Source organism: Melospiza melodia, chromosome 12 (assembly GCF_035770615.1).
Source record: "Melospiza melodia melodia isolate bMelMel2 chromosome 12, bMelMel2.pri, whole genome shotgun sequence".
Lineage (NCBI taxonomy): Eukaryota > Metazoa > Chordata > Aves > Passeriformes > Passerellidae > Melospiza > Melospiza melodia.
Genome location: NC_086205.1, coordinates 7,136,189 through 7,150,307, shown reverse-complemented (window position 1 = coordinate 7,150,307; position 14,119 = coordinate 7,136,189). Strand labels below are relative to the sequence as shown.

The 14,119-nt window shown below is 42.5% G+C and overlaps 1 protein-coding gene across 3 annotated transcripts in view; it reads right to left on the bottom strand.

Moving 5' to 3' along the window:
- The window catches only part of FARP2 (FERM, ARH/RhoGEF and pleckstrin domain protein 2), a 76,901-nt gene that overhangs the window by 19,269 nt on the left and 43,513 nt on the right, over positions 1-14,119 (bottom strand). For all 3 annotated transcript variants that reach the window (XR_010029148.1, XR_010029149.1, XM_063166599.1), the window contains exon 14: positions 4,592-4,764. Coding sequence is in view for 1 of the 3 variants with exons in the window: in XM_063166599.1 (XP_063022669.1) it covers positions 4,592-4,764 (173 nt within the window). In the remaining 2 variants the exon portion in view is untranslated. The remainder of the gene's footprint in view (positions 1-4,591; positions 4,765-14,119) is intronic.

Here is a 14,119-nt window from a genome sequence, read left to right as displayed (position 1 = left end):
AACCTCCATTTCCTCTGGGCATCAGCTCAAACCTCACATCCACTTCCTCTTGCTGTGTGCAAATGGAGCACCTCATTACTGACATCTCTTTGTTCAGCATCACATTCCCAAATGCTGACTTTACTATTAAATATTCTTTATATTGTTAGAGTATTAAAAAAATGCCAATTATATGTCAATTATCTTAGAATCACAGATGGTTTAGGTTAGATGGGACCTTAAAGCTTATCTCATTCTACCCCCTGCCATGGGCAGAGACTTTCCACTACACCAGGGTGCTCCAAGCCCTGTCCAACCTGGCTTTGGACACCTCCATTACAGGAACTTCCATCTCAAATCAAGGGAGCATTTTACAGAAATATGGAACACTTAATCCAATATTCCTAGATTTTAAACCCTTCTCTAACCACCAAAAACAGCCCAACAGATTTGCAAGCAGTCCTTTTCCAAAATTCCTTATTTCCACTTACAGCTTTTACTCAAGCTACTCCTTTGAAGGCCATATTAATTAGATAAAAAAAGAAAATCAAACCACAGCAGTTGTTGCCTGAATGATTGCTCTGGGCTGCTCTTTAAAGAGAAGACAGAATGGATATGGAAAAACAAAGGAATGAAATGGTGGCAAGAGAGGTTGTGCAGCTACAGCAGAAAATCAGAACTAGCCTGAAAACATACATTACTAAAAATCGTGAAATATTAAGGAATTAGTCACTCTTCAAGGTAAGGGACTGCTTTGACTCCTTAGCTCACTATGCTGTGCTGTAGTTCTGTGCCAAATGCCACTAACTTAGGTCAAAATTTGGTCTCCTCCATCTCTGCCCCTCCTGAGGGAAACACTGCTTTGAAAATTCTTTCTTCTGTTTCCTTGTATGTTCTGAGCTAATCAAAACTTCTCTTTATAGAGTCACTTTGAGATGCCTCCAGTGCTGTCAGCACAGCTACTGAGTGTTTCCCAATCCTCCAGCTCAGGGTTACCCATGGAGGACACATTCTCCTGGGTGCTCAGTAACCTCTCTGTTGAGTCCAGAGAATCTCTAGAGGAGTGTATCCTCAAATAATTAATTTTGAGACACTGTCTAATCTCTTTTCAGGTTGTTTTATGCTAGCTATTGCAGTTCCACATGTTAGCCCACTCCCTGGAGGAAGCAGAGAACACGCTCCTACTCATTCCACAGCCATCTCCTTCAATCTACCTGTCTTACAGGCAAAGTCCTACCTGATCTTGGCTTTTTTCCCTGGCCTATTTACCTGACTGCAGCCTCATATGCTGTGGAACCTCAGTGGGCATCCTCCATAAGCAGCCTCTTCCCAAAGGAAACATCATCATTTTCCTGGCCTCCCTGGAGCCTAAGGTGACACAGTTTCACCATCTCACTTCTCAGTCTCAGTTCCTTACAGACAGGAGAGTTTCTGCTCTCAGGGATGTTCTCACACAGCTCTGGGTACCTCCCCTTCTGGATTATGTACAGGATCTTACTGAAATTCTTTCAAATGTTACAGGGCATGCAGGTGTGTGAAATGGGAGCATGGCTTCCACACAGGCAGGTAGTGATGGGGGAACTTCCTTAAAAACTAAACCACACCATGGTCATAACCTGTCACTTCTCATAGCCTGCATGGATCATGTTTTTCTCCACCTCTGAACACTTCTGAGGTTTCTGCCTCCCTCTCCAGCTGACTTTGTGCTAACCTGGGGCACAAGAGGGCTTTTATTTTTCCCAGGCACCTTCTGTTCCTTTCTCCCTCCCCAGCACATCAGCCCTTCCTGTTAATTCTCAGAAGTTCCTGCTCTTTCCAAACTGCTCCCTGGTGGAATTTAGTGCGCTTAATTTGCTTTTTTTCAGTCTTGCAGCAGTTCCTAAGTGCATCCCTTGTGCAGAGTGCTGGCAGCAGCTGCTGGGCAGACCCTGCACCAGAGGAGTGGAAAGGCTCTCACAGAGCACAGGGGCCCTGCCAAACACCCTCACCACTCCTCAGGCTCTGCAAGGGGAAAGGAAATCAGCTCATGCCTCAAAAGCCAAACACAAGAACTCTCTGAGGTGGCAGTCTCCTTCTAGAGTCCAAAGAAAATGTTTCTACAGCCATAGCAGGCATCCAGGCAAAGATCCCCACTTGGAAAAAATGATGTTTCACCATATAATGTACAAACAATCCCACCTGGAAACCTTCAGCACTCACCAGATACAGCAAACCCATCTTGTGAAGAGCTCTACTCTGAACTTGCAGTGGCCAAAAATGTTTAATTTTTCACTTCAAACACCAGGCTTCAGAAGTGTTAAAATAACTCTGAGTGGGGGAACTCCCCCAAAAAGCCCAGTTTCAATGTCCTTCTTTAAGTGGGTTGCTACAACCAGCCTCCTTTAGAGAAGGAACAGGGAGAAATCTATCAGTGAGATGAAGGAAAAGCACAGTGATTTAAAAAGAAAGGAAAAAAAGAAACCCTCATGTTTCTAAAGGTGTCAGTACTGGACCAGCAGCACCATGGCTGCAAAGAGCAGACAGCACACATCGTGAGGGCTGGAGAGTTTGCAGAACCTGCCCTGATTAACCACTACAGCAGCATCACCTTCAAAACAGAGCTCTAGTCAGTGAGATATTGCAAGATTGCATTTTTCTTGTACAACAAAGCTGCAAAGCTCCTGTGAAATGTAACCAATTTCACACTGGTTTCCTCTTGTGTCTGTTTCACTTACAACGTCTCTGAATAGACATCAAAGCCTTGGAATACTCAGCAGTTGATCAAGCTTAAGACCAATACAAGAAAAAGAAGTTCTCTTCTAAGGAGTCTCATTTTCATAAATTAGTTTCAGCCTGAAGGAGAACACAAGCTGCCAAAACACCAGACCATGCAGAATGTGGCAGAAAGTTGGGCTTCACATTTAAGTCAGCTAACACAGTCTCTGCTCATTATTTCCAAGCCATAAGGACAAATGAGAAGAGTTATTTTTAAAATAACTATGGAAACTAACAGTAGAGTGATCAGCCAAAGCTATAAACTCCACTCAGAAAGTCTAAATGAGACAGGGAAGCTGCCAGTGGGGTGGGCTGTGTGCAGCTCAGCTCCCAGTCACTGGTTAAACCTTCCTCTCTCTGGCAAGCACTCACAGCACGTCCACACCATGGGTGTTTCTCAACAGCATCACAAAAGTGCCTGGAGGTGCCCAAGAATGGGGTAAAGAAACCGAAGAGCAGGGCCTGTGACCTTTCTGCCTGAGGATCCTGGTCCTGCCAGAGGTAAGACAACCAGAACACTGGATGGGGCAAGCAGGAGAGCAGAAGCAAAGACCACATAAGGTTGTTGTTCCTTCTCTGTGGCTGTGTGGAAAACTGCAGATGCCAGTGTGGCCACAGACTCCATACAGAACTGAGTTTGGACAGTGGAGCCTTCCTTGCACTGTAATGGAAGGTCCTGGATCCTTCTCAAGCACCAGAGCCAACAAACCTCTCTGCAAGCAAGGCAAGGAGAGCAGAGAGTCTTCCAGAAAAATGGTCATGGAACTCTGCTGTGGACTTCTTTATCCTTTGGAAGAAATGCAGCAAATCCTGAGCTCTGCATGAGGGTGAGGAAAACCCCACATCATGTGGAGGAGTCCCTGGTTAAAGCAACCAGTGCTCAGTGGTTGAAAGGTTCTTTCACCAGGCAGAAAGAAAAGCCCAGGGATGGAGCAGCACCCAGACATAAGCACATCTTGAAGACCCAAAGCTGTTCCTGGTTTGAGACTCACTGCACCTGCAAAAGTCAGGGGCATTTTTGTCCCTCTCTTTCCAGAAAATGAACCTCAAGCTTCTGCAAGGCCAGAGCACTGTCCACCTCTCTCCAGACAGAAGGGTCAGCCATGGAGAGGAACTTCAACAACACAGCCAGCTCTGCTGAGCAAGCCCATGATGAAATGGATGTGAGAGAGTTCACACTGAGCTCAGGTCCTCCACAGCTCAAAGGGAACACCACAGGACCCCTCTAAAGGTCCTGTTATGATCAGAAAGCATGGCCTGGAGGAACAATGTATGGTGAGATGGAGCAACGAGACAGCGATGAGACTGCATGGAAAGGAAGGAACCCAGCAAACAAACTCCTTATACATTAACAAATAAGGGTCTCAGGATCATTGTGTCCAGCTCCCCACTCCTTGCAGATCCACCTGAAAATAAACCATATGAATGGAGGCATCATCCAGATATTCCTTGATCTTTGTTAGGTTTGGTGTTGTGATCACTTCCCTAGGGAATCTGCTACAGGGATCAGCCTCGGGATAAAGAAACTTTCTCTAATATCCAACCTGAACTCATTTCCATTCTGGGGTACAAAAGGTGGTTTTGAACACAATTCCCTGATACACTGCTCCTACTAAAACAGAGGGAGGTGCTCCCAATGGCCATGCCAAGAAGACACAAGATGCCAGGAGGGCAGAGGGGACTCCTGCCACAACAGCTCAACACATCCAACCAACCCTCAGCACTGGAGTTCTGCCCCAGCCACCACAGAATAAAGCACAATCTGCATTCAGCAAGCAAGCACAGCTCCTCACTGGCACCTGCAGTGCCCAGCACAGCTCCCACATGGCACCATCACTGCCCAGCTCTGTGCTCTTACCTTCCTTTTCATTTCATCATCCTCCTCTATCCTGGCGCCACCAGCATCGCTGAGCACAGGGCTGAGCAGAGGGGATGAGCCCTGGGTGGCTGCAGTCACCTGAAAGCCTGGGCTCAAACCCAGGGGACTCTTCAGCACAAGGGAGGACAGCTGGCCATGGTCCACAGGGAGGCCTGGGTGGGAAAACAACAAGAAAATGGAGCGGAAAAGGAGAGAAAATTATTTCAAAGATAGTGCAAATCACGTGATTATCCACTGTTACAGCAAACCAGCATTGTAATCTCATATTATTTTTAAAAAGGTAAAAAAGCAAAAAGGCATATAAATCCAAAGACTTCAGTGTGTATCTTAAAGTAAAGGGAGTGTTCCCTCCATCCCACAGTGCAGTAAGGACAGACACAGCAAAACCACAGTAAAGGGAAGGATAAATTGCTTATTGTCACAGAAAAGTAGTAGCACAATTCACAACACAGGGTTATACTGCAGGGACTGCAATACAGCTTTTAATTTTTGCTTTTCAATATAAGAGTTACTTTTCAACACAGGGAAAAGCTAGGATGAATTATTCCATGACTTGCCACTCCAGAAGACAAAGTATGCTAGAAATACATTCAGAAATTAGGGTATTATATAACCTCATAGAAAACAATTTTGTAGCACTGAGTATTAACTGGATGGACTCAATCCACAGCTAAACCTGTTAGAAGCAACAGGTACCACTTTGCTTTAGGTTATTAACCATAATTTTTTAAAATTATTATTACTATTTTGTGGACCCTTTAGAGATTTCTGACACATCACAGTGAATTTAAGCCTCCTCTTTTCAGCCTGTAGACCCCACCATGGGGGTGAAAACGACCATACAAGATCAGCTTTTTTGGACCAAAGGAAGGTGACAGACACACTACACCCACAGAATTCCTCCTAATCTCACATACTGTTTTTCTGATCTTCCCTGTGATACACAAATGAGTTTTCTCAGATCAGGCAACCAAACAGGTATCAGCACTTAAGCAAGGAAAACTGAAACACCCTCCCAAGCCTCCCCAGCAGGATTTGTTGTGTCACGAGTGCTGAACCACCCACCCGAAGACAAACGGGGAAATCAACAGCCAACCCCAAACTGCCAAATCACCATTTCCCAAACTACTTAGAAATCATCACAATATCTTAAAATTTTTAAAAAGGCAGCCCTCACAGGTATCCAGGATCCCCCCACAGTGTCATGGGTGCTGCAGGAGGAGCTGGGAGCTCTCGACTCCCTCCCAGCTGCTCAGGCTTGGAGAGCACACCCAGGGCGAGGCAGCCCCAGCCTGTGACTCCACATGGACAAAGGCAGGAAGCTAAACAGAGCTGCACTCGGTCACCTGGAAGAGATTCAGATCATCCAGGCTGCTGAGTTAACTATTTGTACACTAGACCAGCACCACTTCTGGAGGAGATTTTGTTTCTCCCTAAGCATTTTGGCCCTTCACCCCAGGAAAGCAACACTTGTTTCACCTATCCAGGCACAGGATTCAAGTTTGCTTTTACATGCCAGGAATGCTGAAAAATCCAGCTTCCAAACAAATGAGTTTGCAGGGGTGAGGAGCTTCTTTAAATTCTTGGAATTTAACATGAAGTAGCAACAAATTCCAGAATCTGTAACTTGAACTGCTTCCAGACAGCCTGAAAGCTCAGACACAGAGGGAACAAATGGAATAGAACTTGCTATAAACCACCCTGCTTTTTCACTTGGGTTGTTCTACCTTTTATCTCCTCCAACAGAAGATGGCCAGGAAATTAATTGCAAATATTGAATCTGAAAGCAAGAACTCCTCCCCAAAGCCAGAGTGCCTGATGGAAATGAGGCACATTCACAGAATCTTAGAATGGTTTGAGTGAAAAGGGACCTTAAAGCCCACCCAGTCCCACCCTGTGCCATGGGCAGGGACTCCTTCCACTACACCAGGGTGCTCCAAACCCTGTTCAACCTGGCCTTGGACACTTCTAGGGATCCAGGGACAGTCACAGCTTCTCTGGGCAGCTATGCCAGGGGCTCTTCACCCTCACAAGGAAGAATTTACTCCATCTAAAACTTCCCTTCTTCAACTTAAGGCCATTCCCTCTTGTCCTGTAACTTTCCTTTTTTTTTTTTTTATTCCCTGGAAGAGGCTATAAGAAGTCACAGAGCAGCTCAAGTTAGCTTTTTGGCTAACATTTCTTTAATTAAATATTTGATCTGAGCTCAGTGTGATGGCAGATGATATTACAGGTGAGGACTGAAATTTTCATTCTCACAAGCCAAGTCTTCTCCACCAGAGCAGCACAGAGGACTCCAGGCAAGCAGGTAGGATGTACAGCAATTCCTCATTCTCACAGAGAAGGATGGTAAAGGGAGAAGCCACTTCAACTGCTGCTCAATGTAGAAAACTCCTAATTAGGTGGAAATATTGATGTGAAGATCAAAACATGTGAATGATTCCCTCTGACATCAAACCTTGGTGCTCTGAGGTCTTCCCTTCCCCACAGGCAGCATCCTCCAGTTATATTAAAAGGGATTACTCTTTCACAGGGGTGTTTCAGTGTTCTGCATGAAGTGGAAATTTGTTCTCTACAAGTCACACAGACATCCCAGATTGGTGTCTGTAAATGCTGGGAGCACAGCCCTCCATGCATTGATGTGGGAATTCAGAGTGGTACCCCACACAGTCAGACATGGCTGCATCCTGTACACAGCAAATTTCTGCCTCTGCATCACACACAAATGCACTTAAGGCAACATCCAAAAATGCATCAGCTCAGTGTAATATTCCACATACTCAAAGATCTTCAAGTATGCTAATACTTCTTAGTTACACTACACAGTTACAAATGTGCCCTTAAGCAAACAAACCCTCAGTTTCATAAAGCCCAGTATACACCTAATGGAAATAAAAAATAAAAACCAATCAATAAAACATTGTAAAAGCTCTGTAGTATTCAAGAGCACAGCTAGAGAATCTGGTGAGAATGTTGAGGGATATCCTCCACAGCTACTGGGTAATACTGGTCATGTAGAAGTAGGCTCCATTTGATTTTCACTGAGATAACAAGCAGAATAATAAGATAACAAGTTTTTGGCATCACTTCCCAGTTATTTTTTCAGCAGGTATTTCCATTCTTCAGTCTAAATTCAATTCCTACCCAGAAAGCCAGATTTGAGAGTACAGGCTGGCCAAAACAAAAAATACAGGTTCTCTAAGCTTTATGCATGGATACTTAAAATAATTCAAAGACAGACAACTAAAATAGTTCCCCAATAATACTGAGCATTATGGGATGGACAAAAGCTATGTGAAGGTCAAATGTCAGCAAGAGCTCCTTATCAAATGGAGTGACAGAAAATCTTTAGAGATACAACTTTATTATTATATCCTTGTTATTACTAGTGCTTCAAAAGCAGAGATTATTTTCAGGCTAAAGCCCTGCAGAGGCTGACCAGAGGGCAAGGGGAGCCTGCTCTGAGCCTCCCTTCCACCCCATGCCCTGCTGAACCCATCACATGCACAGACCAAATGATTATTTCTAGAGTGAAATACACAGTATTACTTCCAAAGTGAAGTCATTAACAAGCTGATGTACTACAAGGAAAATCCTGGATATTTTCTCTATCTTCCTTATTTCAAAACTTCACAACTAGCAGCTTGTCCCTCTGCAAATCTTCCCTTTAAAAAGATGAGAAATAGTTGGGTGATAAGAGAATCTTGAAAATTATCTGAGAGCCTAAAGAACTGATGCAAGAGACTTTAAATTCAAAGATCTCTTTTTTATCCTCCAACAGGTACAGGTCATGTAAAACATTAAAGCACATTTACAGCACTTGGCATATGCCCAGTGCTGTGTACCTGTGAAGTCACATACCACAATCCTAAGGTTGGCCCTGGTTTTATGGAGATGCCCATAAAACAACTGAAACAATCCCAAATAATCACCCTCCTTTTGCCACCTTGCAAAAGCCCTGTTTGCAGGGAAGAGGAATTACCTAAACACTGGCCAGAGATACCTGGAGGAGAACCTGCCAGCTAGAAAACCTGCAATCACCTTCACATGCTGAGTTTGCAAAAAAAAAGGGCAATCTTACAATAAAAACAGATATACAAGAGAGAGTTCAAGGGATATACCCAGTTTAAAAGAAAAAGATCTCCACAATAAATATAATTCCTAGAAAGAAATCTGAGCTTCTAGTCCCATTTGTATTCCAAGCAAAAGATCTGCACAGAGCAGGAAATTGAAACCCACACACCAGTGTTTGCCTACTGTGCTCTATTTCCAAAAACTGCATGGAGAAAGCTGGGAATAAAACTATAAGATGCCTTGGCTAGGAGAACAAATATTTATTCTATTTCAAAGGTAAGGGTAATGAAAATAAAGCTAAAAAGCCCATGTTGTCATTTATATCAAAGTTTTCCTTGTTTTATTGCATAAACAATTAAAATTATGAATTAGTACAAATCTGTAGGTTCATAATTGGCAATCTGAACAGACACAAAGATACTCAAAAACCCCAACATATAATTCAATAAACATTTCCCATATAAAAGATATAGTTCAAGAGATCAATTAAAAAATTCCAGCTCTCTTTGTTTGAATGCAATCTTTTCCTGGCAAGAGTAGCACCTAAGGAACTGGGGAGTCCCTCTAACCAAGGCACAAGTACCCCTGTTCGTACCAATAAACTGGAATTTTGGGATTCCAGCAACTGCAGAACATGATTTGATTTTTGAAAATGTACAGGAAACCTTCCCACAGAGCAGGTTCAATTAATCATGGTCCAAATTTGAACTTCCAAACCTCCAGCTCAGCCACTGGAGTGATCCTATGGGAGCCCGTGGGCAGGGAATTAATGAAAAGGATTTTCTGATGTGTTTGGAACTGTGAGGTCTCCCCATCTTCAGACAGAGGATGTATATGTACAGCCACACATATACACACAGCCCTTGTGACAAGTGAGGTGGAAGAGTCCCTAAAAATGACAGGCAATGACAGCTAAAGGACTGCATTGACACCTGTGATTACACTCATTCAGTACTGAGTAATTATGGCTTAGAACATTTTGCAAAATGACAATCATGGGAATGACTTACCGACAGGTTTGCCCCAAAAAAGCATAAAATTATAACAACTTTTATTAGTGTCTTCATAAAATCTTATCCCTACCAAGACTTGCAACTAGACAAAATCTACCACCACCAACAAAAAAAAATCAAATCAAAACACCCAATATCAAACCATAACCAAGCCACCAAAAAAACCCAAAATAAAAATCCCTTAAACAAAATCACCTATGACCACAATACAAATAAGCACAGGAAAAAGGAGATCAATACTTGGTATTATCCAGATTATTCAGCAACTCTGAAATTCACTGGAAATTCAAGTGAAAGTTGAGGGTAGATTGATATATCACCCTATTCCACCCTAAGATAACATATGGCAAGTCCTGGGAATATACAGCATGTATTACTTCACTAATGAATACTTTAAAATTACAAATCTACACATAATAGGTAACACAGGTTAGTAAAGTTAACAAAGCTTAACCAGGTGGTGGATAGGTCAGAGAATATTCCATGACCCATGTTTTGTGCAAATTAAGTTTCATTAACTGCATAGATGATGATCCAGAATGCTCTGATGTAGTGCTTTACATTTAATAAATGTCTTTAAGCATCAGAAGGGTTAGAAGTTCACACATAGAGAAGGACAGGTAGGGATTAAATTGCTCAGTTAAAATACCCATTTTGCTTTCTCTCAGGGTTCAGGTGAGCACTGCAGAGCTAAGCTCACTGGGAAAAGCCACCAATACTGGCATGCATCCTACAGCTGCCTGTGTTTGCTAAAACAGAACAGAGATGTGGAGGGAAGGAAAAGAGCCCTGGCACATCCATTTGCTGAGCTGCAAACAGCTGCTGGCTGCTCTGTGTAGAGCAGGAGAGCACACCTGGACAGTCTGTGGTTCTCCTACTGGAAAAACACAGCACCAAAAGCTGTGCACTGGCTAGAAATGCTCATTCCTGTGTGCCCCCAGCTCCCCATGGGGTGGGAAGCACAAAGCAAATGTGCAAGAACCTGCAGAGGTGCAGACTGGAGGAGTGGGCATACAACCACAAAGTTTACACCCAGGTTTTATCTGCTCTACCACAGCTCCTCAAATGCTGCTTTCTTGCATGTGATACTCAACAAAGATCTTCTCCATCTTGGCATTTTTCCTAAGTCATTCCCCCTGTTTTCCATGGCTCCCACAGCAGAGGTCACTGCAAGGCTCCTGGCTCTCACCACTCACCTTCATGAAAGGAAAGCTTGTGTTCTCAGGAAATAATCAGAAATCAGTACCAGGAACTGAGTTTTAGTATCAACGGAGTAACAAGCAAACAAAACAAACCCCAGGGAACAATGCTGGAAGTTAAGCAGCATCACCAGGACTCAGGACACTTCACACCCCCCTTGTGCTAGCCACAAGTAAATGAAGGGGACAGAGCAGGGACAGACATTCCTTGTCCCACCTTCTCCTGCCACCTCAGGAGGCAGCCAGGGGAGGTGAGGACAGCTCCACTGCACTGAATTAACCCACACAGCTCCCTGGGAGGGTCTGAGCTGCTGCATTCCCTTGAGGGCAGCTGGTTTTCTCTCCATCTCTATCAGAAAGTGAATCTGATGTTTCTGAAGGAAATTATAAAGAACCTTTGCTCACAGCTTTCTTGCTATAATAAAAACTCTGCTTATGAACCAAATTTTCTGCTCTTTTGTGTCTGTCTGGGAAATCTAGAACAAAATAACACAGGTCAGAGTGCAAAGATATCCTCAGAAGCCACAGGGCTTTGGAAATCAAGTGAGGGACAGAAGGAAACCATGACAGTTCTATGCTATCAGTCAGACAGAGCACAGAGAGAACTAACAGGGGCACAGCAGCAGCTCTGAACTCTCATTCTGTACCTAAAACCTTCATCTAAACACATCTGTACCAGGGTCAAAGGTCCCCTCACCTCTTCCTCACCTGTGGATCCCTAAGATAGAAGACTGGAATTCTAGTCACCACCATTCCTTTGGAAAAACTTAAGGGGCACTACACTAAGAATCTTATTGCTTTCTTAAAAAAAAAAAATAGAAAATCCCTGAGAGTTGGAACTGCCAATAAAAGATCTGCACAATTTAAAATTAAAGAAAAACATTGAAGATGTCTTTTCAAACTAACTGCGGCACAAGAAGGCAAATTGGCAAGCCTGTACATTAAAAATACAGGCAGCTTTTTACCAAGATCTTTTGAAAACTAAGAGAATTTAGTTGGATTTATTCCCTGTTCTGACACATTTAAAGGAATGCTTGTGAGTAAGGCACAGGACTGAAACAGAGGCAGCACAGTTATATGTAATAGCTGAATCCTGATCCTCTTTTTAAAAGATCAAAGATATCAACAGCCTTTCTCTACATCTTCATCTACATCCTTGTCCCTGATGCCACCACCTGTTATAGAGTTTGCAGAAAGAATTCTGTCTCTTTGCTGATTTTCTTTCTCTTCCTTAGGTTACATAATGTAGTTCATTCTGGGAAGAAATCAGACAAATCACCTAAAAACATAGTTAAAGGCACCAGCTCTCTACACCACTGCCCTGTTTCAAAATGTCACACCACACCCCCATGACATCATCTGCACAGGCCTGAATAAAGTCCCACAAAGAGCCAGAACACACATTCAACAGGAAAGAAATAAAATGGAAGTAACATATAGCAAAAAAAAAAAAAAAAAAAGAGCACCTTGTAGTAGATTACTGGAGGTGTGAGCTAATATTTTGTTCTCAATGTGCTTTGTATTCCTGTGCTGCTGGCAAAGGGGGTGGGTTTCTCATGGGACAACACACATTCCACTCAAACACAAGGTAAAAGCAAGCACTGTGCAGAATAGTTATACCATAGTAAAACTAACCTGGAAGAAATGGGTGACTAAAGGAGGTTTTACCTCCTTGAGTTCTGCCTCACACTGAAAAGTATTCCATTGAAGTTTTGGTTAGCAGAATTTTGAGAAATAATAGTATTTGTTAAATGCTTGAGTAAACAATGCAGGTCTTTAATGATATATCAAGACCATATTTAAACTGGTAGCAATAATATTGACCATAAAGTTATGTTTGTAACTAAGCTGCTTATTTTGGAGGCATCAACTGTAAAAGTGCTGCATTGTCTCTGCAAAGGACTGGAAACTGGGCAGAAGGAACCCAAAAACCCAATGGCTGAAGGAGATGATGATTTCCATCACAAGATTTGGGTCAGGTGTTATGGATTTCCCATTCTTGCTTAAATATGTTCTAAGAAATGCTCTCACAAGCTGAAGCTCAGAACTTCACCTCCACAATCCACAGCAGTTGGGAAGGACATTTCACAACTTTTGTTGTTTTGCCTCAATAAAAGTTGCTAAATTAAATGTGACCAGTTAAGCAACAACTCAAGTGTCTTTACCATTACACTTCCTAACTTACAATTCATGTCTCATATATAAGTCACCTGTCTAAAAGAGTTTATAAAAGCCCTGAGGCTCTAACTGTTGTCTATAGCATTTACCTCTCCTAACAACTCCATTTCTCAGAAAAATTACAGTATTTTTCTGAATACAGTCCATATTTTAAGGAAAAAGTTAAAGCTATCACCAGGTTTGCCACCAGCTGTCCTCCACAGACACAGGACACTTCTCTGCATTACTTTGTATTTTCATGCAGAGTGATTAAAAATAAGAAAGAAGGGAAATGTGATGGGGATTAAGTGCTTTTAAAGTCTCTGTATATCTCCAAGCTGCTGCAAAACATTTGCTGCTGGACTGCTGAAGACACCTGGAAGTCAGCAAATAAGCTTGTCTTCACAAGAAGTTTGGAAACTGCTATTTCCATTTGGTTGGATACCCATTCCCTCTTCCAAAGGCAGGCAGAGGTATTTATTCTTCAAAGCATACCACAGATATGTTGCATAGGTTGGTATTTTAAAACTGTCCTTCAGAGATGATTTGAAGATTCTTCAGGGTTTTTTTTGATGATGGAAACAAAAACAAACCCAAAATGAGGATCTTGCCACAGTGCAGGAAAACAGGCAATTTTTAGAGGCAGCTGCTGGTTAATAGGCATGTACAGAAGTGACTGTTTTATTTGGATTTTGGAGGAACAGTATATTATAGAGACTCTTACAGATATGTTTACAGCCGAAGAAATCCTTCAGTGTAGTGTAAGTTGTGATGTCTGCATGAGGCAGTTGATAGTTAAAATTCTCTGAAATCAGTGGTTTTTCCTAAATGTAGTATTTTCCAACATTGTAACCTATTAGAACCCATTCTTGATGTAGTGTGATACACAGAAACACAGCACCAAAATTTGGATGCTTTGAGGGACACTGAAGAGGCACACAAATTTAAAAAAAAAAAATTTAAAATTTTAAAAATCAACTATGTTATATGATTTAAAATCCAGCCATTGGATTGAGTGATATCACACCCTATTATTGACTTCCAAGCCTGAAAAGCATTGAGGA